This window comes from Enoplosus armatus, chromosome 6 (assembly GCF_043641665.1).
Source record: "Enoplosus armatus isolate fEnoArm2 chromosome 6, fEnoArm2.hap1, whole genome shotgun sequence".
In the NCBI taxonomy this organism is placed as follows: domain Eukaryota; kingdom Metazoa; phylum Chordata; class Actinopteri; order Centrarchiformes; family Enoplosidae; genus Enoplosus; species Enoplosus armatus.
The window spans coordinates 3,880,579-3,905,735 of record NC_092185.1 but is presented as its reverse complement, the minus strand read 5'-3'; the positions used below and the strand labels follow the sequence as shown (position 1 = coordinate 3,905,735).

At 41.5% G+C, this 25,157-nt stretch overlaps 1 protein-coding gene across 1 annotated transcript; it reads left to right on the top strand.

Moving 5' to 3' along the window:
• The first annotated feature begins 1,300 nt into the window (after positions 1–1,300).
• asz1 (ankyrin repeat, SAM and basic leucine zipper domain containing 1) lies at positions 1,301–23,482 on the top strand. Its single transcript, XM_070907257.1, has 13 exons — positions 1,301–1,405; positions 2,780–2,882; positions 3,482–3,604; positions 6,503–6,614; positions 11,863–11,974; positions 12,138–12,272; positions 12,603–12,721; positions 13,558–13,630; positions 14,103–14,159; positions 14,701–14,813; positions 18,445–18,550; positions 19,016–19,129; positions 23,309–23,482. Exons 1-13 carry the CDS (start codon positions 1,301–1,303, stop codon positions 23,480–23,482), a joined length of 1,446 nt encoding a protein of 481 aa, XP_070763358.1.
• The last annotated feature ends 1,675 nt before the right edge of the window (positions 23,483–25,157 follow it).

Below are 25,157 nucleotides of genomic sequence, written 5' to 3'. Positions count from 1 at the left end.
TTGATTGAGAATTGATTCATCATGATATCATGGCAAATCCTCAAGTGTTTTCACATAGTCTGGATGAGTAGAGGCCTGCTCAGTTTAATGTTGGGCAGGGCTATACTAGGAGTTAATACTAGGAGCACTAATATGAATGATAAGTTACAAGTTGCAATAAATCTAACAGGTAAGTGAGGGACATGTCAATCAAGCCGTTTGTGAACACCCACAGTCCTTCCTGAGAAGGTCTCATCAGGCACATAGGTGAAAAATACCTGTGTGGGTGGAGTGTATATGTGCAGTACACAACTAACTACACACTTAATATTTTCAGTCAGCATAATAATGGGGAAATCAATCATTTAGTGGCATATTTTTAAATGGTTTATTGAAACCGAAAAAGAGCACCAAATCACTCACCTGCCATACCAGCCCCCCCTCTTCCTTTTCCAGAGCAGCCTTCGGACAAACAAGACAGAAGCGTTGACGTGACATGGGTTGAATTAACAGAAGAAGAAACGCTAGTGCTAACTCTCCTGCTAGCATACGATAGAAGCATTTAGCTACAGCTAAACTCCAAATGCTTACATCCCTTCCTGGCAGTGTAGCAAGCCGGTGTTTCACTTTAACGAGTGGCCATGTTGACTGACGACTGTCAGCCGAATGCGTCAGTTGTTGTCGTAGTTACGGAGAAAGAGCTTTTTTTTTTTTTTTTAAATAGTTTTTCTTAAAAACACACCTAGTCTTGTTTGAGGAAACGTGTGCTTTTTGTCACGGAATTTGGTGAAAACAGGAAGAGAGCAAGTTGCTTTCAACAGCGGTCGTAACTACGACAACAACTGACGCATTCGGCTGAAAGTCGCCAGTTAACAGGGTCACTCGTTAAACCGAAACACCGGCTAACCAATAATATTAACTTTCTAGCTAATATAAGCTAACATCACGTCACAATTAATTTAAGCATCCAAAACTATGCGTGAAATGTTTATAGGCTAACGTTATCTTACTTTAGCTAAATACCGGTAGCTAACGTTAGTGTTTACTTTACCACAGCAAGTGATAAATGGGGCTCTTTAATACCACAGCGAGACAAACTTACACGTCAACCTGACACAGGCTTCTGTGCTTTCTTATTTTGTTACGATGGCTAAATAACTGGAAGTAACGTTATGATGGTTACATAGTCTAGTTGGAGTAGCTGCATGTCAAACTCCGCCTACACGCGAGCTGCAGTGAGGTGCACCTCAAAACACCTGAAGGTTGCGTCGGTCGGGGTGTCACAAGCCTCGGCTACTGTAGCTAACGGCTAAACAGAATTATGGGCAGCTTCATGGAGTACGCCTTCCCAGCTGGAGATGAAAGCGACGCCAGCAATGACGAGTGGGATATCGGGTATCCGGATAAAACGTCTTCTTGCCTTGAGGTGAGTCTTAAAAAAACGGCCTTCATCCTTTCTCAAAGTGGTTTATGCTGCTAGAACTGGACGACAACGTTAGCTAGCAGCAACGAAATAATTGCGGCGCAGTTGAAGCTAGCATAGCTAGCTAACATACTTTAAGCTAGCTTTAATTTCTTTTCTTTTTTTTTTAGGTTGCAAGCTAACATTCCGCTTCATTGCTTGTTTAGAAACGGAAGAAATCCCATAGGTATGACACAAGCTAGTCGTGATCAAGTAGTTTTATTTGTAATAACGTCGCTAAGTTACAATACTTGTAGTGAAAATGGTGAGAAAGTTAAACTTTGCGCCACTCTGCCGCTCTTTTTCGCCCCTCACGGTCTTCACTCGCTGCTCGAAGTAAAGTGCAGATTTAAATGTATTACGTCAAGAAGTCTGTTGTAAATGGTCCAAGTACTTCTACAAAGTGTCTTAACACTGAAGAGATAATATTAATCATTCAACTACAAGATGGTATCCATCTGAATTCAAGCCAGTTAACGGTTCAAACAATCATAAAATATGCTCCGTAAACGGTTTCCCAATTCTTTCCCATTTTATTGCCATGAAAAACGTTTTGCTTTGTCCTCAGTAAGTTAAATTGTTAATGTCCTACATATGCAGTTTAGTTGGCATCCAAGGATGCCCTTTTGTTCTTTTGCAATGAAGTTAGTTCGTTGTTAATTTGACAACAATTAATAATCAACTAGTCTTTTTTTCAAGCAAAATTCCTTGCCTTAAATTCTCTACATTAAGTATTTGCAGCTTCTCTTTGTCATATATGATTGTAAACTGAATTTATTGGGATTCATCTTGGGCTCTGCAAAATTATAAACGGCATATTTCACTATTTTCTGATATTTTATAGAATAAATTATTAATGCAATTGAAAATAATCAACAGATGACTCAATGCTGAAAATAAATTTAAGTTACAGCCCTAAACTAGTAACATTAATTGTGTTTTATAGTTGACACGAAAACAGTATGAAGATTAGTACACAGTACTTAGTGTGTAGTATGAAATTGGCACATAGCACAAGTAACATAGTAGTCTAATACCCTTGATACTTGTATAAAATTACCTTCTGTCTTCTTTGGATTCACATCAGACACTTCAAAAATCAGTCACCTGTCAATGCTACCCACAGTTAATGGCAGGAAATATTTCTGCTGAATATTGATATAAATTCCCATATCAGGCAAAATTTAGCTCATTATAATATTTCTATATTGGGTTCCCCATGCTGAATCTTATTTTGGTGATATTTGTTTTGTTGTTTTGGCATTTTTTTTTTCATTTTTTTCTCTCATTTGGAGTTATTTGTTTTCTTGTGAATTTATTCCTTCCCTATTGCCACAGGGTCTGGATGCTGTTGCAACACATGCAGAAGATAATGTGTCGATGTTGAAAAGAGCCATTAATGAAGGAGACATAGGGGCTGTTGAACAGCTGTTGGACAATGGCAAGTACTCTCTTCATTTTCTGTATGACACTTCAGCAGTTTCAATTTCTTGACTGTGGGCATATATATATATATATATATATTGCTTTATCCACAGCAACTTCATAGTAAGCATAGTAAGCATAGCAACTTCACAAACAGAGCGGAAAAGGTAGCTTTATGTGGCCATTTTAGGGGCATCAGTTATGCTAATTAGTAATTGCTAGACTTTATCAGGCTGAAACACTCGTACTAGCAAGTAAACAAGAGAGGTTTAAGATAAGACTAAGAAAATGTTCTTGCATGAGGCCCATTGTCTTTTAATCACAGTTGTTGTATGTAGGCCAACATGGTACATAAGGATGTCTGAATGGTTGAATTAGTGGAGGGGATAAACTTACTAGTCACAGTTGAAATTTACCAAGACTTGTCAAGCGGCTGGTGGTGATTTCTCACCCCGCAAACAGTTTTGCCAGAAAGTGATTTGCAGAAATCAAGTGGGATAGGAAAAAATTCGAGCAAGGATGTGTGCTGGAGGGCATTGGGCACAGATTTGCACATTTGCTTTTTATGTAATCATTTCATTGCCTCACTTAATTTAATCCTTTTGGTGTGGACAGGCATGGATGTGGACACCAGGCTTGGCTTTGGATGGACTCCTCTGATGTGCGCAGTCAATGTGGCTAATTACGACCTGGCCAAACTGCTATTGGACAGAGGGGCCAGTGCCAGCTTCAGCAAAGGTCAGACCAATAGATCACTATGTTTATGGAGAGGGGTTATCTTGTTCAACCAGACCTCATTATCACTAAGCATCTTGTCTGGACCTCCTGGAACGTCTTGCCAATTGTGCCAACTGTAAGTTACCACACTTGGCAAGTGTGTGGTGATGACAAGAGTGGAAATCTCTGCCGTAGACTATTCTTCCTTCACGTTTACTTCAAGAAAGTCTGCAAAAAAATAAGCATTCAAACTAACACATATTCTACGAGGACATAAGTGAAGTTCAGGAGTTCCCCTAGCCATTTTATTAATAAATATAAGGCACACCTGTGATGCGCCTGTAAACAAGTGATGCATCTGTAAATATAAAATGAAACCTTTATAAACTGTAAAAACCTGTGAAACCAACCTTAAGAATTATGTCAAAAATACAACCCATATCTTAGAAAAAGAAGACAAGCAAGTGTCACTTAACATTTCACAGCTGTAGGCACAAAATACCTTCTAAATCATTCTATAGAGCATCTTTGCATATGTAACCGGTCACTGAAAACATTTTTTAGACTACTAAAACTACCAAATAGGGAATTACCTTCAAACTGAAGTATGCTTTGAACTTTCTTCCTGGTTCTATCCTCCAAAACCAAAGATAATAACAGAAACTCAAATCCATTCTATTTTGAACTGGTGGTTGATATTAGGATATACAAGTATAGGATCCACTGACCTCTATGATCCCTCACCCACCACCTTTCAAAAAAAATACTTGGGCAGCTAGTTTGATTAGGAAACACCATTACATTGCTGCCTTCCAGACTTGGATATCAAACAGCCATACATAATCCTCCTGGTGGTCTCTGTTGCGTTGGTGTCGAGCTATCCTTCCCTGTGGCACCTTTTTTCAATTTCCTTACCTGCTACAGCCAAAGACCAGGGGACCAATCACACCCCAGCACCAATATGCTTCATCTGACATTACTTAATGGTGATGACGCCAAAGAGGAACTCTAGCAGAAACACAGCGCTGATCCTTTGAGTTGTTTTTAGTTCATACACACTGCACCCTCGTCCCAAAGCAAGAGAAATTGAAGGCATCTGTTGGATCGAGGTCAGTCTGGGTAAAATATGCATGAGGGAAGAACTCTTCCATGTTAAGAAGTCGGCAGTTATATACACATAAAATCCTGTTGGAAAGATGCAGTTGCAGCTCCCCCAGAAACAAGCGTTTTGTCATTAGATAACAGTTCAGTAATGCACAATGTCTGTTCTGTCAAGCACTTGACAACGGTTTTTGTACTTCCTCAAAATAACTGCACTATGCATAGCAGCAGCCACAGTAAACAATGTACACAATAGACATGCGTGTTTCTTTCTGTATTCCTATCACTGTTGCTTCTGCTGCAGGTACAATAAATTATTTTGAGACCATTGCATTCTTCATTTTCCTGGAGATCCAATACCTCCTGTGGTCACTGAACGTCCCCAGGCCCAAGTTTGGAACCACAGCACTAGTCATGCTGTTGATATCTGATGTCAATTAATTCTCAGAATCCAGTCCAGAATGTCGAGTTAAACTGTGTGTGACTGATTTCACATGGTCTCAGCATCTGATGCTTGAGGCAGGTGAAGGAAACAATTAAACAGAAGGATGACGTGTGGTCACGTCCTGATGGCGTTTGTCAAAGCAGCGCGGCTGAGCAGAGGAATGCATGAGTGATTGATAACGGTCACCATGCTGCTGTCATACCCTTTCACCAATTCTCAGGCCTCAGATTTATTTACTCCAGTCCCCTGTAGACGCAAACCAGGCAGTCGAGTTTACACCCACACACACATAATATAAACACACACACACACACACACACACGCACACTGATATAGAGCCAAACATGCACAGCCACAGAGAAACAGGAACCCACATACAGATGAGGCCCAGGTATGCATGCACACACACAAATACCCACTTAGATACATGCTGTGATACACACAGGTTGGGGACTCAGTCATTGGTGGAACAAAACAGGAATTGAGTGCATTGCCATGGGTCTCAGACTGGTCTTATCAGGATGAGATAAGGAGACAACTCCTCTGAAGTCACTCGGTCCCATAAAGGCTGCCGCACTTCCTGATGCCAGATAAACAGCTATCCATCTCCATCACTGGGGCTTCGTCCAGAGTTTTTTCTTTTTCCTTATTACAGCATGATGTATGACTTCATTGGGGTAAAAAAAAGGTACTTTTCTTTCCTCTCTATTTGTTTTGCTAAAAGAAAACCTTTTTATTTGTTTCCATGAGCTAACTACAGTAACTCAACTACAGCATTCTCCAAAAGCAAACATGGAATTAGACGGTGAATAACAGGGGGAACACTTGGACACAAGGACTTACGGTAGCGGACGGTTTTGTAGTTCACACAATTCCATCATTACATTTTTGTACATCACCATGGCCTAGCCGTAATGCAGATGAGAGTGGACAAAGAAAGCAGTCTATATGCCCGTATCATCTTGAAACTGCTCCTGACTGACCAAAAGAAACCCCTCAATGATGGGCATGCCACTTCTGATTTTAAGTAATTCACAAAGCAAACAGCTCCTAAAAACGTATTAATAGTCGCTAAACTAAACACATTCAACATAAAGAGTGCCTACTGCTGGCAGTCTTTCTGATATCAGGTGCTTGTGTCTTGTAAATTGCTGTTGTGTTTTGATGAGACTTGAGATAGTACACACCACAGATAGTACACAGCACTCAAAAATTCTCTAACATCTGTTTCTAGAAGCACAGGCTACATTCAGATGTACATTGTCTAACTCTTGAATCGGTGCCGGCTTGTTACGTAATTTTCTGTAAATGGAATGTTTAATAATTGGTGCTAAGCTAAATGTTCTCCCACACTAATGTGTTCCTGTCCACAGATGATTGGACGTTGCTCATGGCCAGTTGCAGAGCGTCTGCCTGTGAAGACAAAATTGCTCGCTGTGTGGAGCTTCTGCTTTCCAGAAATGCTGATCCCAACATGGTCGACAGGTGAGAGGGGCTGGGTACAGATGTGTTTCAGGTCAAAATGTTTATAGGATTTTGAGCACAGTGCGCACTGTTGCACCCCTATTGATGTAGGCCAAATAAAAACACTCTAGACTTGACTTGAACAGGGGAGAAAAAAAACAGAGGTGCCGGATCAAATTTCCTTTGATGGTTCCCGTTATGTTTGGCTGCCATGTGGTAGCATTATGCACCACAGTGCTCCATACAGTGTGTGTGTGTCTGTGTGTATATTTGTGTGTTTTGTTTGGAATGTCCTGTTATGGCATGTGCATGTACAGACGGGTATCAGGCAGACAGACAAACAAACACACAGAGTGTAACGGGTGGGCAGGAGGATTTTAGAAGGGTTTTTTTTACAAGCTTGGATGCAACCCAGTGAGCATGGTTTTGGTAATTTGTAGGTCAAAAGCGGCCTAGGCGTCTACGTTAAAGGACCGGGCAAAATTTAGTTAAAATGTAAAATTGCATACAGTGACCCAACATTACACATACAACAGTGGTTCGCATTTCAGTGATTACATTTCAACACATCGTAAGGACACACATGAAGTATAATGATTTTGACGTGGATGTCTAGATGTCATTTGACTTGCACATCACCACGCTTAACGCTCAACCACTGTGAACCAGCTATCAAAACCAAGTTACTTTGTCTTTCTGCACTCTTAAATAATAATCTAGGAATTCAACTGCTCTCTGAAACTAGTTTTTAACAGAATAAACCATGATGCCAAAAAAATATTTTCTGTTTTGCTTATTAAGAAACAAGAACATTTGGGGAAAAAGCTCCATTTCACATCTACATGTTCACATCGAATCAGACACGAAATGTCAGTGTTGTGTGAGTAGTATCCATCAACCATTCCATCCACACGACCAGATCTATACTGGGTTGTCACAATTGCTTCTCTAGACCGACTAATGTCAGAAATATTATCAAAACTATTGATCTCACCAAATAGTTTCAAGTCACACGTATGTCTCTGTGTTTGTGTGGATTTATAAATTTGTAACAATGGAAGCATATTCCTTTCTGTGAAATGGCAGAGTGACGTTCCAGAGACACTTAAAAAGACACTAGCGGTGTGGACTGCCCTACAACACACCGAAGCATTTATGTTGACAGGTAACCTAACCTAGAGATTTCTTTTGTATTTTGAATGTTATTTCGCTTCATAAATTTGTGCCTGTGACGGGGAAAGTTTTGGATCCATCAGCCATTGCTGCCAGATGATATAAAATCTGGTTCCCTGTTCTGGTGAGGAACATGAAAAATTTCATCTCGTGGAAAAGAATGATGGGAGGTCATTCTTGAAGCACTTTTACTGTTACCATCTGTGGATTTTTGCCATGTCAAAGGGAGGATTCAGCCCCCAGTGGCTTTCTTGTTTAGCTTTCCCTAAATCCCCTGCCACTCTGTCACTGCCAGTGTGCCATTACATGCACGACACATACCGCTGAAACCCCCCCGATGACACGCACGGACACACTGAAGCGTTAGGAAATTGATTGGTTCCTTCCCAGACAAAATATTTGAAGCAAGGTAACAAGACGCAGGAGGATGCAGATGAGGGGAGTTGGTGAGGAGGAGGGGCCAACAGCCCCTAACATCCAGAGCAAAAGAAGAATATGAGGTTCATGTGGGTGCAGAGAATAAACCTCCTCATCGCTTCTTACGTCTGAATATCAAACAGATGATTAACACCAGCTGCTTGTTCCTCCGTCGAAGTGTAAACAAGCATTGTCTGTCATCTCTCAAAGTCCTGCCGGAGCACGATGTGGGGTCCATTGCCTCCATGTGTCCCTTTTTTTTTGTTTTTTTTGTTTCACCTTCACTGCACTGATCTGTGTTGACCGTAGTTGCATTAAGGCTTCTCCGGGCTGTACATGCAGGAGGTGCACCGGTCAATCCCAGACGTTTGCATGCCTTTTTTCTACGTGTACTGATTTTGGGTATATGTTTACATGACTTTTCTTCTCAGCTTCAAACTTGCCCCCCAACAGGAGTTGGATCAACCAATCAGCTGACTGGATGCGCAGGTTTGCATGGTGTGTTGCTGAGGTTTGGAAGGTGTGTGCGTGTCCCTCCTCTGTGCATCTCTGCGACCGATGGTTACTCGTAAACCAATACCCTTCTCTGCTTAGGTCTGCAGAGACATTTGCAGAAGCATAATTCCAGCTGAGACTTCCATAACCTTTTTTGCTTTAGAAGGTCAAAAGCGCTCCACCCTCTGATAATAAGGACATGAATACCCTTTAATAAAGCTGATGTAGTCAATTTTATTTATATAATCCAATATCACAAATCACAATATGCCTCAAGGGGCTTTACAAAATAGCAGCTGTGCCTTTTTATATTCCCTGTATTAAGAATGAAAAATGTCCATGTCAGATCTTGACTTTCAGTTTGCTTATGAAGACTAGTGACTTGACTGAGACTTGCCGTAAAGGACTCGAGGTCTCTTGTATGGTTCTACTAGATGGTTTTGGCAACAACATCCATGTGCAAAATAACCACTGTGAAGAATAATTAGTCCCTAATGATCAGGTATATTATTATTATTATTATTATTATTATTATTATAGGATAGTGGTAATTGTAGAAAAGTTGTCAGCATGAAACCAGTCAGTAGCATGCTGTCTATGCACACTTTCCTCATTATTACTATTATTTTGTCAGTCAAGATATCATCTCTTCAAGCCTGCATATAAATAAATATATCATTGTGAATTCTGTTTGGATTCATTGTGTGTTTGCCTCGGTACTGTGAGACAGGTGTTTCTGGAAGTCATTCATCTTGCTGTCCTGATGCCAGGAACAATATTTACTCTGAATTGTCTGCATATCGATCAGCGGTCTGTTTGGGGACTGGCCAAATCTCACAATCTGAAGGACACACACACATAAAACACAATGCAACAGTATGTTAGTAACCTTGGTACCAGTCTAACATTAATACCACCCTTGGGAAAATACAGTAGCACAGGACATGAAAAAGAAATAACACTGTTTCCTGTTCTCTGGGGTTAAAGAGCAATTGACTGATTGGTGGGTGCAGAGGAACGTGAATAAAGAAATTGCACGTCATAGCCATTGGTGCTTTTGTTTGAGTTCACATGACACATTAACTTTTGATTTCTTGGAATTTGTTAAAGGATGATGTGGCTGTGCATACGCACACAGACAACACCAGTACATCTCAACTCAGAGTGATAAAGCATTCAGGGCTGGCTCATATGACGATATATACTGTGAGAATAGAAATTTGTCAACTGTCAAAACCAAAATTTGTCAATCAAATACTGAGGTAGCAATAATAGTCTTTTATATCTCTGTTCATCGTCAGCATCAGTAAATAGGACTGCTTTATGGATTTACAGGAATTTTGCATTTTAAGTATTGGGGTTCATTAGGGGTTCAGTTCACTGGATTAGCGCAGACATTATCTTCTGGTTATCTGAAATGTTTTTGAATTGAATTTCTAGAAAGTGTGCAATATCATAGTGTGATATTTTAGTTATATTCAAATACATAATTTGAGCTTTTTGAGTCTCTGCAAAAATCTGCATTTTGTGTGTCTTTGGAGTTTTCTTCCAACTTTTACAGGAAATACTGATGAAAATAAACCGTTTACTGCAACAGGAAGCCTTAACTTGGACTCTAACTCTTAACTTAACTCTCATCCTGTGTTTTGTTGGACTACCCTTTTCTTTTTTTACACGTGAATTATGGATTGTCCCTTTTTAAATTCCTCCTCTTTAGTTCTTGCTGTGTTGCTCTATCACACATACACAGTTTCCTGTAAAAACATTAAATGAAGTGATGAATTGCCCCTGGACTTTCCCACCTCTCTCGATGGATGTATTTTTCTCACCCGCTGTGTTTGAGTCAGAGGTGATAAGATACAGAAGTACTGTAGCAGAGGTTTATTTATATACAGCCCTTGTTCAGATGGAAGCAAACACATGAAGGCAACAGAGGAATGACTATTAGTAAGAAAGGTCAAAGTTGTTAAAACCAGGTCTTCCATTTAACAGTTGCTGGCTGTTGAAGGACACGTTAAACATTTGTGTGTTTGTTTTCTGGATGCTCTGTAACCACTACAGCAGATTGTGCTTAAAGGAATAGTCCAATAAAAATCTAATTTACCAAATATTTTCCTGCTGTAGACTTTAAACGTGGCTCTGAAGTTTGTAGCTTGTTCCTTCACAAAAGACGGCAAAGTCAAGTCAGGCAGAAAAACCTCAAAAGATCCATAGAAACTTTAAGGAAACTACTCCTGTAGCATAATCCACCTCTCCGCTATTGATCAGTATGTCCCAAACAGCAAATAAATGACTAAATACACTGCTTTTGAGCTTACAATATAAGGAGATGGTAGTGCAACACAGAAGTACTTTATTGAGCTCTGTTATGAAAGAAGTACGAGTGTTTGGACGATGTTGAATATACAAATGAACGAGGAGTGGTTTGAGAAGATATTTAGACTCTTTTTCGTTTCTTGTTGTGAATTTTTTCTCTATATGACTAACTAACTAACAATTATTATTATTACTGTTATTATTGATGAATTTTGTCCCATAAGCTCAAAGAAAAGCAGCAATTCCCCTCAATGGACAAGCTGTTGTGTTGTAAAACATAAAAGTGAATGTGAATGAAAGTTCACCATTCTGTGACTAACAAGTCCTATGTATGTCATCCAATGTAACTCAGGGACCTCATGTGCTATAAGACGAAAAAGAAAGTATAAAAATAACAAAACAAAACAATCATTAGTAGTCTATCAGTAGTATTAACTATTATCAATAGTTTACTTTTCACTCAAACTCTAATAGACTAAGAGATCCAGCTCTTTGAAAGCTACCAACCTATTTCAGGCCTTTAGGTGGCATTAGGTACTCAAAACATAGAACTTTAGTGATTATTCCTGTTAACAGAAAGGTCTGCAGCTGAAGTATTTGCATTAACTGAAGACATGTCTGCATTTAAGCTGTGATTCGTTGTATTGTGACCTGTTTTTTATACTCTTATCAAAGTAAATGGCTACCTTTGATGTGGTGTCTGCCGCCCCCTGGTGGTTTTTCCTCATCATCATTGCTGTTTATCACGTTTCCTCCAATTCCTCCCACCTCACCATTAATTTCTTAGTTTTACTTTTTTAATTGTACCTTCTTTTCCCCTCCCCCCGCTTTCATCTTGCCCCCCGTCTGTACTCTTCCCACTTCTCAGGTGTGAAATGACATGCCTGATGCTGGCAGCGAGGGACAACTACTGTAAGGTCATCAACCTGCTGGTTTCCCATGGGGCAGAAATCAATGTCCTGGATAGCAATGGATACACGGTGTGTCACGTTATTTTTGTCATTGGTCCTTTCAGTTGGAGTTTGCAGATCGCATTGAATTTCAGAAGTCATAAAGTACAATTATGTTGGATACATTTCAGTTAGATAACCTCTTATACATTTGACTTTGCGTATGATAACTGATACTAATATTTCCTGTCAGGCTTTGTCTACAGCAGTGCAGTATGGCAGAGAGGAGGCGGTGCTAAAGCTCCTCCAGCTGGGAGCAGACAAAACCTTAAGGACCACGACTGGCAAGAGCCCTGCCGACCTGGCTGTGATCTTCAAACACCCACAGGTACCTGAAGTTCTTTTGATGCATTTCAGACACTACATATCTGCAGTTTGGTGTTTTTCATTACATTTATTCATTAAAAAGACAAGGTCAAGGTATTGCCAAGGTCTAGTAATTACATGGGAACTGTTCAATAAAGCTCAATAAAAGTAATAAAATATGAGTCTTTTACTTTGAGTAAGAAATCTTATATTCGTTACATGAATCTTAGCCCATTGTGAGGTTAGTTACAGAAGTACTTTCGCTGTACTGAACTGACAAAGACATTTTCCATGATCTTTGAAAAAGAACTGCTAAATCAGTTAGTATCCTCACACCAGTGTTTGTTCGCAGATAGGCAGGAGTCTGGCCTCTTCATCCCACATCTCCACTGTTCAGACCTTCAGCTCCATGGAGGAGACCCTCTCAAAGTTCCTCAAAACTAACTCTGAACCGCCACCTTCCAAGGAAAGGTAAGACAACCTGACACTTGCATTCAGTTCCTTTAGGCATTTGGGCAGGTTTGACACAGAATGCCTTGACATGCTCACTACCATCACGCACTACTACTACCAGGCCTCAGGCCGATGCATCTATGCAGAGTTGGGATGGAGGACTTCTAACTCTGTGCTCGTCGCCCCCTGTTGGCTTTTCTGTGAACCAGTGCCTGTTCAGCAGGTGTTGTTGAGCCATTGTTCAACCAGACATAAACAATAATAAACCTTTTGCATGAGTGTTTAGTCCATTCGGGACCAGCTGGGCAATTATCATGAGCCAAAAACATTGTATTCGAGGATGTCTGGCACCAGGAATTACAGCCTGTAAACATTTTAGCTGTCTTTTTCATTAAAACCCCAAGTAACGCATTTCATATATTTTGAACCTCGTGAGAAGAGAGGCTCATTCGTAAAGCTCATCATGACAACAATCAAACTGAAGTTGCGGTTACTCTGATGTGTCTGAACTCGGTGACACTTTTGTTGCACCCACTTGATCCCAAAAGAAGACAGACGTGTTTCCTTTTGTGCAACCCTTTCTACAGGGTCAAAGGTTCGATTCAGGAATACTGGAGCTGGAAGGGATGTAGTTCATTGCTCAAGAACACTTCAGTAGGCTAGATTTATTTGCTGCTGTGAGGTCTTAAAGCAAGCCTTACACTTAAAGGATGACCTCTGTTTTTAGTATGCTGCTGTTGAAGTCTCTAGTCCTACACGTTCAATGCAATTCTAATCCCAGCTGGTTGATACTTAATACTGTGGAATAAGTCAATAGTCCATAAGAGTCAAGGTGAACTATCTGCCCTCATCAGTGTTACCAGGCTTGATGACCTTGAGCTCCTCCTCCACGGCCTTGATCTTGGCTACCTCACTGACATCATGACTGTAAGTACCGATTGCATGCTTCAATTTTCTAATGTGAGAGATTTCTGTTCTCTTATCTTTGATGCCAAGATAGAGAGCCGAGATAATACGCTGTCACACACAGTGCAACACAGTATTACATCTATGGGTGAGATATAGTGATCCCAAATGTGTTGAGCACAGCTGCATTATTGACAGAATGACATTTAGGTGCTTGGGAACATGTCATGAGATGACTAGTTTACATATTTTACTTGGTGCTTCATAATGCGTCTAGTGTGCTGGATGGGCTTGGCCTGATTGGCTTTGGCCCTATCTGATATATGAGGACTGGGTTTGATGGGTGCAGGTAGATTGTTGTCACTGTATGGCAAAGCCTCATGCAGGTACATCTGTTTCAGGCCGTGCGGTCAGGAGCAACTGTAGAAGTTTTGATTCGGTAGCTGCTGAGTGATGTTTTCTCTTTTTTTTTTCCACATACACACATGCACAGGAAAATGATATCACCTGGAGCTACCTGTTGACCATGGAGAAGGAGGACCTGGAGAAGGTAGAGGACGACTATAACATCTGTTTGTCTGTCAGCTCTTTTGCTCACTACCAGCCTTCAGGGTGACGCAGAAAGAGACGAGGGTAGCCGCTGATGTCACATCTGTTGAAGGCCACAAGTTCAGTAGAAATGAGGTGGTGAGAGATGAAACTGATACCCTGTGTTGGCAGTGTATTCTGGGATCATTCTTTCGATTAACTATGTTTCTGTAAACTTGGATAGACGTCAAATCTGGCATAAAAGGTAAATACTGTATAAGTTTACGTTTCTGGTCATGATTACAAAGGCATGTTGCATTTATAACAACTAACATAACTTAAATTCCAGTCCAGATGCTTTTTATTTGATAAAACAGTGATAAAAATGGCTGTGGTTTAACTTTAAAGTCAGTAAAGCATGATATAGCTTTAGAGCAGCTGAAGAATACAGGATGTGTGTCACATAATCACACAGTTTGATTGGGGGGGGGGGGTTGAACATATAAACAAGGGAAGAGATTTGAATCAACAAGAAAGACAAATAGTTTTGTTCCATTTGACAGGTTGGTGTCACAGACCCGGTGGACCAGCAGAAGGTGCTGACTGCAGTGCATCAGATGCACCTGGACAAAGTGGACCTAGACACAATCAGCCAACTGGGAGCTGTAGACAGTGGGTAGGGTACTACATTTTGATGCCCAGCAGACCTTTTGCAAAGGTTAGGTTTAGTTCAAGGGAAACTGGGTTAGTTTGAGAATGACTTTACTTTTCAGGAAGGCAGTATTATGAGAGTAGAATGACGAATAATCTGATCAGAGGCTTCATTCTCTGCACTTTCCTTCCTACAGTAGAATCCAAACATTACAAAAAGCATTGTAGATGGTGGTATCTGACAGAAAACTTGTCAAAAGGTGTTTGAGAATCCTACAGTATTTTAAAATCTTTGTGTTTGTTTCAGTCGCCTAGAAATGTCTGATAAGCAGTCAGTTGCAAAAAAAGATATTCCACAAACACTGCACAAAGCCAGAAACAAAGTTGACTGTAGTAGCAAAAATTTAAACACTTGTCAGCCACACACCTTAAACCCTCCCCCACATCCAGCCCTCCTCCATCTCCTCGTAATGCTCCATCCGTCCTCCTCCACTGGAAGTCGTCCATCAGCCCCATGAGCATCTCACTGTCCTAGCTCTGTATCCCCCCTCCCCCCACCTCTGTAGCGGAGCCCTGAGCCAGGCCCTAATGGTTTAAGCTGAACTGTAATGATTTGTAAGGTGAGAGGCGATGGGAGGTTGCAATGTGCAAAGGAGAGCCAGCGGCAGGGGCCAAACAGAGCCATCGCACCGCACCCCATCATTTCATGAATCCTCAACAGAACTGGGCTCGATAGCTTCACCCGCCCTTGCCTGCCGGATGAGATACAGTCCAATAGAGAGAGGGGAAGGTTAATGAGAGGCTTGATCAGGGCCAGACCTCCTTAAGAGCTCCTTTAGGATCCTCATTTCACAGTGAAAAAATAGAAAATACTCTGGACATGTCAGGGACCTGTGAAAAAAACTGAAAAAGGAAAATCAATTAGGCCTGGAGTAATTGTAATAAAATGTAACCTTACATGTTGTCAGAAACTAGTAAATCTTTATTTGGCTTTAATGAACTAAAATACTGTGATGTGCAGAAACTGAAACATTTATTCATCGTCCATCTGTTGGGAACTTGTATTTCTAGTGGGCCATGTCCAAAACCTTGATTGTGGAGGCGGGCAGCTGATTGGAATTCTGGCCAGAAAGTTGGTGGTGAATATGAAATGGCTATCAGGGTGGAAACTCAAGAGCCCACTGGTGAAGCTAAAGCTAAAGAAATCGCCTGTCGGGTTTGGTTATCTAAGGGGACTTCTTAATCAACAGACAGGTAATGGAAGACTCAAAGGAACGGCCTTCCATTACTGGGGTTGCAAAAGCACAAACCTGGATATGGGAGGAGTTTGGGGAGGTCATGAAGAAGGACTTCTGGTTGTCCTCAGTGACATTCCTGCAAACCATCAGACAACTCAGGAAGGGGAGACAGGGCCTTGCCTAGGCTATCGGAGGAGAACTGCTTACCTTGACTGGGGATATTGTGGGACTGTTAGGAGCTCCTGAATCCAACTGACAGGCCACGTGGGGCAGAGCCAGTGTTTGGGGATGGTTTGCCCATCTCTCTGGCAGAGGTCACGGAGGTAGTGAAAAATCTACGCAGACGCAAAACGCGCCAATGGTGGATGAGATTCACCCAGATGAATTAAGAACCTGGATGTTGTTGGGTTGTTTATGGGCCTCGCCAATGCCATGTGGAGAACACGGCAGATGAGGATGGGATATCCAGTCCACTGAGTCTGCATTCAAACTAATAAGTTGTGTGTTTTTAGTGGGCGACGTTTGTTTGTTTGTTTTGGTATTGAAGTTCTTTTGGCTTCATTGGATTGTGACTTCAAGCGTGTAATATAGTGCCTTGTAGCTGAGTGTGAAGCAGTTGGGATGAGTCAGCACCTCCAAGGCCATGGAGTTATTCTGTGCACGTCCAACAGGGCAGAGACTCCTGGGCAGACAAGAACATGCTGGATGGATCATATATATATATATATATATATATATATATATATATATATATATATATATACTACCTGGCTTGGAAACTCCTTGGGTGATGTGGTACATTTCTGCAGATGGTTTCACGCTCTTCCACTGATCGACAGGTAGTGGCAGTAATGTGCCAAGAAATGTAGCAAAGGCAAGGAAGAAAACTGCTAGTATGCATAGAAATGCACTCAACATGTTTATTAGGCCCCAAGGTTTCACATAATGCTTATAAGCAATAATTTGTTTACAAAAAATACTGCACTGGGTGCCTAAAGTGGTAGCTCTGCATAGATAGGCTTAGAAAGGCCAAGCTCTAGGAATTTACCACACACTTCCACCTCCAAAGGAAGTTGGAGAAGTGACATGTGACTGAAATATTGCTGGTCTGAATCTGCTTGGGAACATGTGCGCAGTGAAAGTAAATGTGCATCACTTGCCTCTCAGCAGCTATCATTGAGTAAGGCACTTGCTGGGTGCTATTGGTATGCCCAATTGACTTTCCCTAGATAAAGAGAGTGGCACACATGCATCCTCTCTCAGCATTCCCACATAACATAACGTCCTTTCCATCTACAATCCCTTCAACAATCTTCCCACTTGGGGCCCATCATCACTCTCTGTTCCCTAGATAAACTAACAGCCGGGAGAAGGGAGGTGAAGGTGCAGCACAGCCTGACTGACAGTGTTTACTCGCCCCTCTGACAGAGTGTGAGGAGGGCCGGGACGGCTGGCTGCCCAGTCCCCTCACCAAGGGAAATGTACCATTAAGATAAGAGCTATCAATATCCCACAGGACCAGGGGATGGGAAGATGGGGACGGAGAGGTTGATGAATATAAATAACTAATCATTTAAGGTGGATGTTTTCAGGGAGGGATGACAGCATGGGTTAGCATGGGGAGGAGGTGGGGAGAAGGCTTGGCCACCTGCTCAGTTTTCTATAGTGTGTTGAGGTGGTCTCCAGGAAAATGCATGGAGAGTGTTAACACAAAGTTTGGTCCAAACTATCAATCTGTCTGCCCTGTCAATGCTGGGCATCTTCAGCAGGCCTTGCCTTGTTTGTTATGTGGACATCTCCTTAGGGCTGACCTCAGCTTTAAAGTTCCAACGGTATTATCTGAATGCCTAAAAAATGAGCAATACGTCGCATTTATATGCCTCATCACCCTTACTCAGTTATGCAAATTACAGTTTATTTTGTAGACTGAGATTGGGCATTTGAAATTGTTTCCTATATTGTCATTGCATTTACAAAATGTATGTATTGTGCATTAAATCTTTATTGTGATAAATCTATCAATCGTTAGTATAAAATGTCAGGAAATTGGGGAAAATGCTCCTTACAACTTCCCAGAGCCCAATGTGACACCTTCAGATTACTTGTTTTGTCCGAATCATCAGTCTGAAACCCAGAGATACGCAGTCTGCAATGGTGTAAAACACAAAAAGCACCAAATAATCACATTTGAGAAGCTAGAACCAGAAAAGGTTTGGCTTTTTTTCTTGATAAATGCCTTAAATTATGGATCGATTATTAAAATGGTTGATTTATTTTCTGATGATCAGCTAAGCAATTAATCGACTAATACTTTCAGGACACGGTAATTAACGATAAATGAAAATTGTAGGTGTGCAAATATATTTGTTTTTGTATGTTTCAATCAGATCTTCTCCATAAGTTGCTCATGTTTTGCAGGAGCGAGGAGCTGCATACCTTCTTGATAAGTGTGAGGCAGCAGTGCTGCTACCTGACCGAGATGATTCAGGACGTCGTCAGCCGTTTTCCCCGCCACGCCTCTCAGGTACATGTCGTCGTGGGGGTTTAGGGGTTGCCAGTCAAGTTTTTACGCACTGCTTGCCAGTTCATGTTAGCCTGCTGACATTTTGGCAATAGAAGCACTTGTGGTGCAATTCATTGCCGAATGCGTTAAACAACTTGAAAGTCCTCATTTTGAATTATAGAAAATATATTTTTTCAATGAAGGAGCTCGTAATAGAGGCTTGTTGATATAATATAGTTATGATATAGTTACACTGTTCCAGGGGAAACAACATGTACAGTAGGAATTGTTTTTGGAGTGGGTAAACCAGTAAACTTAAAAAAGCATGAAATAAAGTATATTCACTGGGCACTGTACAGTGTCGCTTCCTGTCACCTGACTGTCAGGTGCCTTGATGAGTGCATCCCCTGTCTGCCTCGGTCTATGTCATCCAGCCAGATTTACAAACTAGAACTTGGTCTCTTGTCTCTCGGGATCTCCATGTAGCTGGTCTTCTCACTGGACCCGAAGAAGGAGGCCCAGGCCGTCTGCAACCAGCTGGTGGTCCAGACTAAAGACCTGCAGAAGGAAGTTGCCTGCCTCCGTAGTCTGCTATGCCAGGTCAACGCGCACACACACACACACACACACACACACACACACACACACACACACACAGATATTGCTGATCTCATTCTTCTGCTGCTTTTTTGATTTTAAAGCTGATACCTATAATCTTAATTTACCTATAAAATTGCTGAAATGATTGTAAAAAGCCCAACACACCATGTTTGTGTTTTCAGGCTTTGCAATGAAATATAAGCCCACTAGTAGTATTACTCTTTACAGTCTGTATTTATTTCTTTTTCAAGCTTGATTAGATTAAATAGCAGGCTCCTACACAACCCACCACACAAAATACCACAGCCTTTACTGCAGACCTCTCGTGCACAGAGACATGGATTTCTGGCCTCACATTTGGTTATGAAAAAGTGATGAAGAAAGATGTGTACTGTGGCGGGATATTTTACAGCCGAACGTTTATTATCAGCAATGTAGCAGTAAATAAGATAGTAAGTTAAGGTAGTAGTTAAGATAATAACAGTGAATGTAGCTGAAAATTTTACATAGTTATATATAGTAACTTCCGTAACTGAAAAATACAAGATAAGTAATTTTCAAATAACAAATGTGAATATACATGAAAATATATGAATGTACTATAATTTATTTTTGCAACTTGACACTGATACTGATATATCTGTAATGAGCTGATATCTACTGGGCTCAGAGACATTCATACTTCATGCAAGTCAATCTAAATTCCTTTCTTACACTGTTTGGGACAGCTTTCCTCTTACTACTGATTATTAAAAGCAACTTGAACAGAACATAGTGTGTGTGTGTGTGTGTGTGTGTGTTAGATGTTGGTGTATATGAATTCTGGCGAGCTCCAACAGGTATGTGCGGGAGTGCTTACATGTGTGCACCTGACTCTGTGTGTGTGTGTGTGTGTGTGTGTGTGTGTGTGTGTGTGTGTTTTGCATTTGTATTCCAAGAGGAGAGAGTCGTTCCTGACAGGGCAGAATCCTCACAGCCCATAAGTCAGCACCACTGTGACATCGACCTGTCAGCACACAGACGATGAGGCGGAGGGATGAGGGGGCTGATGGGAAGGCAAGGGTGGGGGCAGAGGGAAACGAGGAGAGGACGCAGGTTGGCGGGGTGAGGGAGTTTAAGAGGGAAGAAAGGGGATGGGTAGAGGCGGGGGTACGGGGTGAGGAAAGGAGGTGGGTTAGCAGCAGATGGAGGTTTGTGAGTATGTTGATAGTGTAGGTAGATATTTGTGTGTGTGTGTGTTTTGATAGCGTTGGTTGGGGTGGGGCGGGGGTTCCTCAGTTGTGTCAGACAGGAATCTGATAGGCAATGGAGTCCATTTGGACCCCCTGGCTCCCAGCCCGGAGAGGAAGGGCCCTACACACACCATAAACACACACACACAAATTCTAACCTTATCTATGGAAGCTTGTCTCTTTTAACACACACACACACACTCTTGAGTCACACTCTATCACTGCGTCTACTGGAGCTCTCTCTACACAAGCCGTGACACACACCTTGTTGGATTTTGATACTGCTTTGAAAACAAACCTCTATTATTTCTTGCAGAAACCATAAAGAGAAACATCTAAACCAGAACCAGCAGTGTAAACGGGGGGGTGGTGCTCGTCACTGCCATCTAGTGTTGACTTTGACAAATGTGAGACACCCGGTAAACTAACAGGGATATTAAACCAAATGTGGAATCAGCAGTGTGCATTTAGAAAGTTAAGTAAACTGACTTTTACCAACCTTCACCAATGACCAACAGGAAGTTCCACATCACTCCACTCATAAATTCATTTTCACAGGAAGATGAATGTGTAAACTTGAAAGAAATGTCTAGTTAGGAGATGTGCTAAGATAGTTTACACCTGCATTAATCCATATTTTTATATTTACACTTGACTTTGTAATGAGAAAGGGACCCTCGTAGTGATGACCCCACAGGGAATTATCACCGACTCTGCACCTCTGTGTGATTCAGTCTCAGCACTGTCATCAAACTAGTTTTTTTTCTGCAGCAAACAACTCTGATAAACCCACTGTGCACTATCTGCCCAGCACCAAACAGACAGGCACAGTTAGCAACTAGCTGGTGAATAAAGTAGAACATCCAGCAGCGTAAGGCGATTCTCAGGAGTTAGTTTAGAGCTAAAAGGACATACATTCGCCAGGTGGACAGAAAATGACTCCAAATGAATGATAATGTTGCTCCATGTCTGCTTGATGATAGGCAACTGTTTGCAAACACGTTAGCCATAACAACTTAGAGGTGCCTTGTGGGGTTTCCTTGTAAACAAAAATCTATGTTTATATTCAGTGTTACTCACCAAAACTCATTGTCTGTGTGTCCTTGAGGTCTAACAAACGTCTTGAATGCATTTCCTTCCTCATGAAACGTTTGCAAATTTCTTGGAACATTTTGAAACCTGCATCGTCTACATCCATGTTCACTAACTAGCAGTCTTTTTCTTCCCTGCCTTTGTTGGTGCATTAGCGCCCCCTGGATCAGTGGGACAGTGTGAAACCATTGATGGGACTATGTATTGCGTGACCCGTGTGCGCCTGAGCTGGTAGTAAATCCAGGTTATGTGTCGTTCAGATTGTTTTGAAGCTTTAAAAACACTGTTCAGGAACATTAAGTGCTGTGGCAGAATAGAGGTAGGAGCCATTGAACCAAAAAAAACATTTCTTGTGATGGTTTGGCTGAAGTAGTTTTAAAACCCCCGATCTACTTCCTGGAATGCGAATCGACAGAGCACCTGCCTCCAGTCGGTTGTTGTTGTGACCGAGCTGTCAGGTGTGAACTCACCGGTTTCCCTCATGCAGGACTCTTGAGGCTCTGCGTCAGTTAATGCAACAGTGCATACTGTAATTCCCCCAAAAGCAAAAAGCCCCGATCACAAGCAAATGAACCACAGAGCCCGGTTGTCCCCAAACACCTGATGAGGCTGGTTTTTCATTCACGTCATTGGCTTTAAAAATGTGACTTGCAATGCTGGTGCCCGAGTCGTAGCACCGTCTTCTGCTGTTGAGCTGCTGGAATTATGACTAGTTATTCATCCACATCAGAGCAAAGGCTGGAGAATTAAAACCAGAAAGTTCAGCACTTGATGAAGGAATCATTGAGTCAAAGGTGTTGATCAACAACCAAATCAACCATCAGATAGTATGGTCATTTAGTGGCTCAGGGGACACTCAAATGTCACTGTTTACTTAAATTTGTCTTGAGAGTTTACAATGAAGCATTGCATTGTTTCTGGTCTGGGGTGCCATCAGCCAATCAGAATCCACGTACTGTTTAATCACATTCAGCAAGTCACATTTGGTACAATGAACTTGTTATCATTGAATGTATTTTGATGTCACACTCCCTGTTAAAGCCGCTATAGTGTAGACTTTGTGCTGTTATAGCATCTTGGCATCTGTGGCACATTGTTGTCAGCAAAAGTGATGTACACATCTATTCAGTGAAGCTTCAGCGATGGTGAGACATGGAAGTAGTGCTCAACAGCAGAGAAGTCGATTCAAAATTCAAAACGCTGTTACTAATATCTTTTGATTTGTCATCCATGCTGCATTTAAGACCTGTGGGAATAACGCCTTCCTGGCACGTACTACAAGAAGTTCCTTGCTAGTGAGAAATCAGGAAGTTCATTGCCAAACTGCAAGTTCCCAAGTCATATTTACCAGAAGAAAGCTGAACTTGTTGCGTCTCCAAGCTTTCTCACATGAGAGGGCTTCAGTGTGACACTGTGTCACCCTCTAACTTGAGAGTTTATGAGCAGCATTATTCCTCCGTGACTTGACCACGACTAAAAACGGACTCTCCACTTGGCTGATGAATCCTTGAGGATTTGGCACAGGAAGTTTTGGTGACTCAGGTTTGCGAGTCATGCTTTGGTGGTGCGATGGGACCAGACATGTCCTCATGCTCAAAATGAGCTGGCCTCTGTTTGATTCCCGCCCAATAGTAACTGAGCCGATATTTCCCACCCAGTCGAGGTTTAACTGGCCTGAAACTGTCGGACCAGTAAACTTTTAACATAATCCAGACTGGATTAAGTTAAAATGACCTGCAACTGTTCTACTTCCTGCATGAGGTCACATTGCTCTAATCGCAGGATTTGGTGTGTGTTTCCGCATTCACGTGTGTGCGTGTGTTTCTCATGTGAAGCTTTCCTTCTCCTCCCTCAGATGGACGAGGCCGGAGATTGCTGTCAGCTCTCTCAACCAGGTTCCCACGGCAACTGGAGGATGTGGTCCCTGACCACAGTCGCACTGAGCGCGCTCGGCGCCACCTTCCTCTTGCTCCTCTACAAAGCTGCCAGAGGCAAGGTTTACCTGCAGATGTGCAGGAGTGTCTGCTAAACACCTGAACGGTTGTGTCAATCAGTTAGTTAATGAGCTCATCATAGTATTTTGTTTTTGATGACTTTAGCTGATAAATTGGATTATAAGGACATATGTTTTAGGAGAGTGTTTGAAAGGATTTTGTTTTCCACTTTGCTCTGGCTCGTCTTTGAGTTTAGTTCTGAATTCTTTTATTTTTTTATGTTTTAAGGGTTTAAGTGAAAATTAAAGTTTCTTATGAGGAGCAACGTCTGGCAGAGTCCACTTATTTAGTTTGGAATCAGAATGTTTTCTGTGTTCAGTGTCTGCAAAACAAATTGAACTTGATTTTTAAATGTAAATTCTGATCTTAAATAGACAGTGAAGCAATTTAAAAAATATATATATATATTTTATTATATTATATATTTTCAGGCCTTTAAGTTACTTTAAGAGTACTTCAACTTTTTGGGAAATATGCTTATTCACTTGACCCACTCAGCCAGAGTGAGATGAGAAGACTGGCATCAACCTCATGTTTGTGCATTGAATATGGAGCTCAAGGCGATTCGTGTATAGCTTCCAGAAAAGACTGGACGCAGGGGGAAGCAGCAAGCCTGCCTCTCCAAAGTTGAAAAGAAATCTGCCTGCCAACAACTCTGAAGCTCACTTTTTAACACCGTGTGTCCCGTTCGTTTAATCTGCACACAAACAGAAATGTAAAAATGACAACTTGTCATTTTAGGGGGATGTTCCAGTGCTGGAGCTTTTTCTTGCAGACCGACACCTGCAGAGGCAATGACTTCGCAGAGTTTTGTTGTCACAGTGGGGTTGCCAGGCAACCAGCAATCATTACATTTCTGTTGAGGTATGCATTAATCAAACAACATACAGCCTGCCAATTAGTGAGCCGTTAGTTAGACGGGGCATTTTTTAACTTTGGAGAGAGTTTCCCCCTGCGTTCAGTCTTTATGCTAAGCTAAGCTAAGTGTCTCCTGACTCCTGCTGCAATATTCACCCACAGGTTCAAGAGTGATGTCGATCTTCTCGTCTAACTCTCGGAAAGAAACCAAATAAGCCCATTTCCAGAAAATGTTGAACTGAAATTTGATTTATTTTGTTTGTTTGTTTTTTATGTCCAAGTTGCTGTGACATTGTTAAGGGGCCCAGCCACTTATAATTTTAAAATTCAGTAAAGGAAACGTCTTTAAATCCGGATATATAAACTCGGTTATTAAAGAGTCTTGATTGTGAGTTATCTGCTCAGTCTTTAAATTATTTTAGCTGATATGATTTGCTGTACTTCATACTTAATTTCTGCATCCACACAAACTTAATTCCAGGTAAATGAGTCAGTCGCCATAGTGATAACTTAGCAGTCTGTCTCTTCATTGTAAGTGTGGTGGAATGCAGTGACCAGCCTTAATGAGATTTAGTATGGCAGTGAACGAATTACTCCAATTAAATTGGATTTATATTACAGACTTATTACAACTACTGCTGCTGCAACAACAAAGTCGTGTTCAATGGGCTGAGAAGAGCAGAGAGAGCGCTCTAAATCTCCTTGTTGTTTTATGGTTTTCTTCCACGGGGATCATGGGAAAAATCCAATTTGCCCATTAATCTCATCTGGTCAGGGTCTCCGGACCTCCAGATACACCCTGGCCAGATCAAAGATGGAGGAAATACCGTGTGACAGTGGTACAGATTTCCC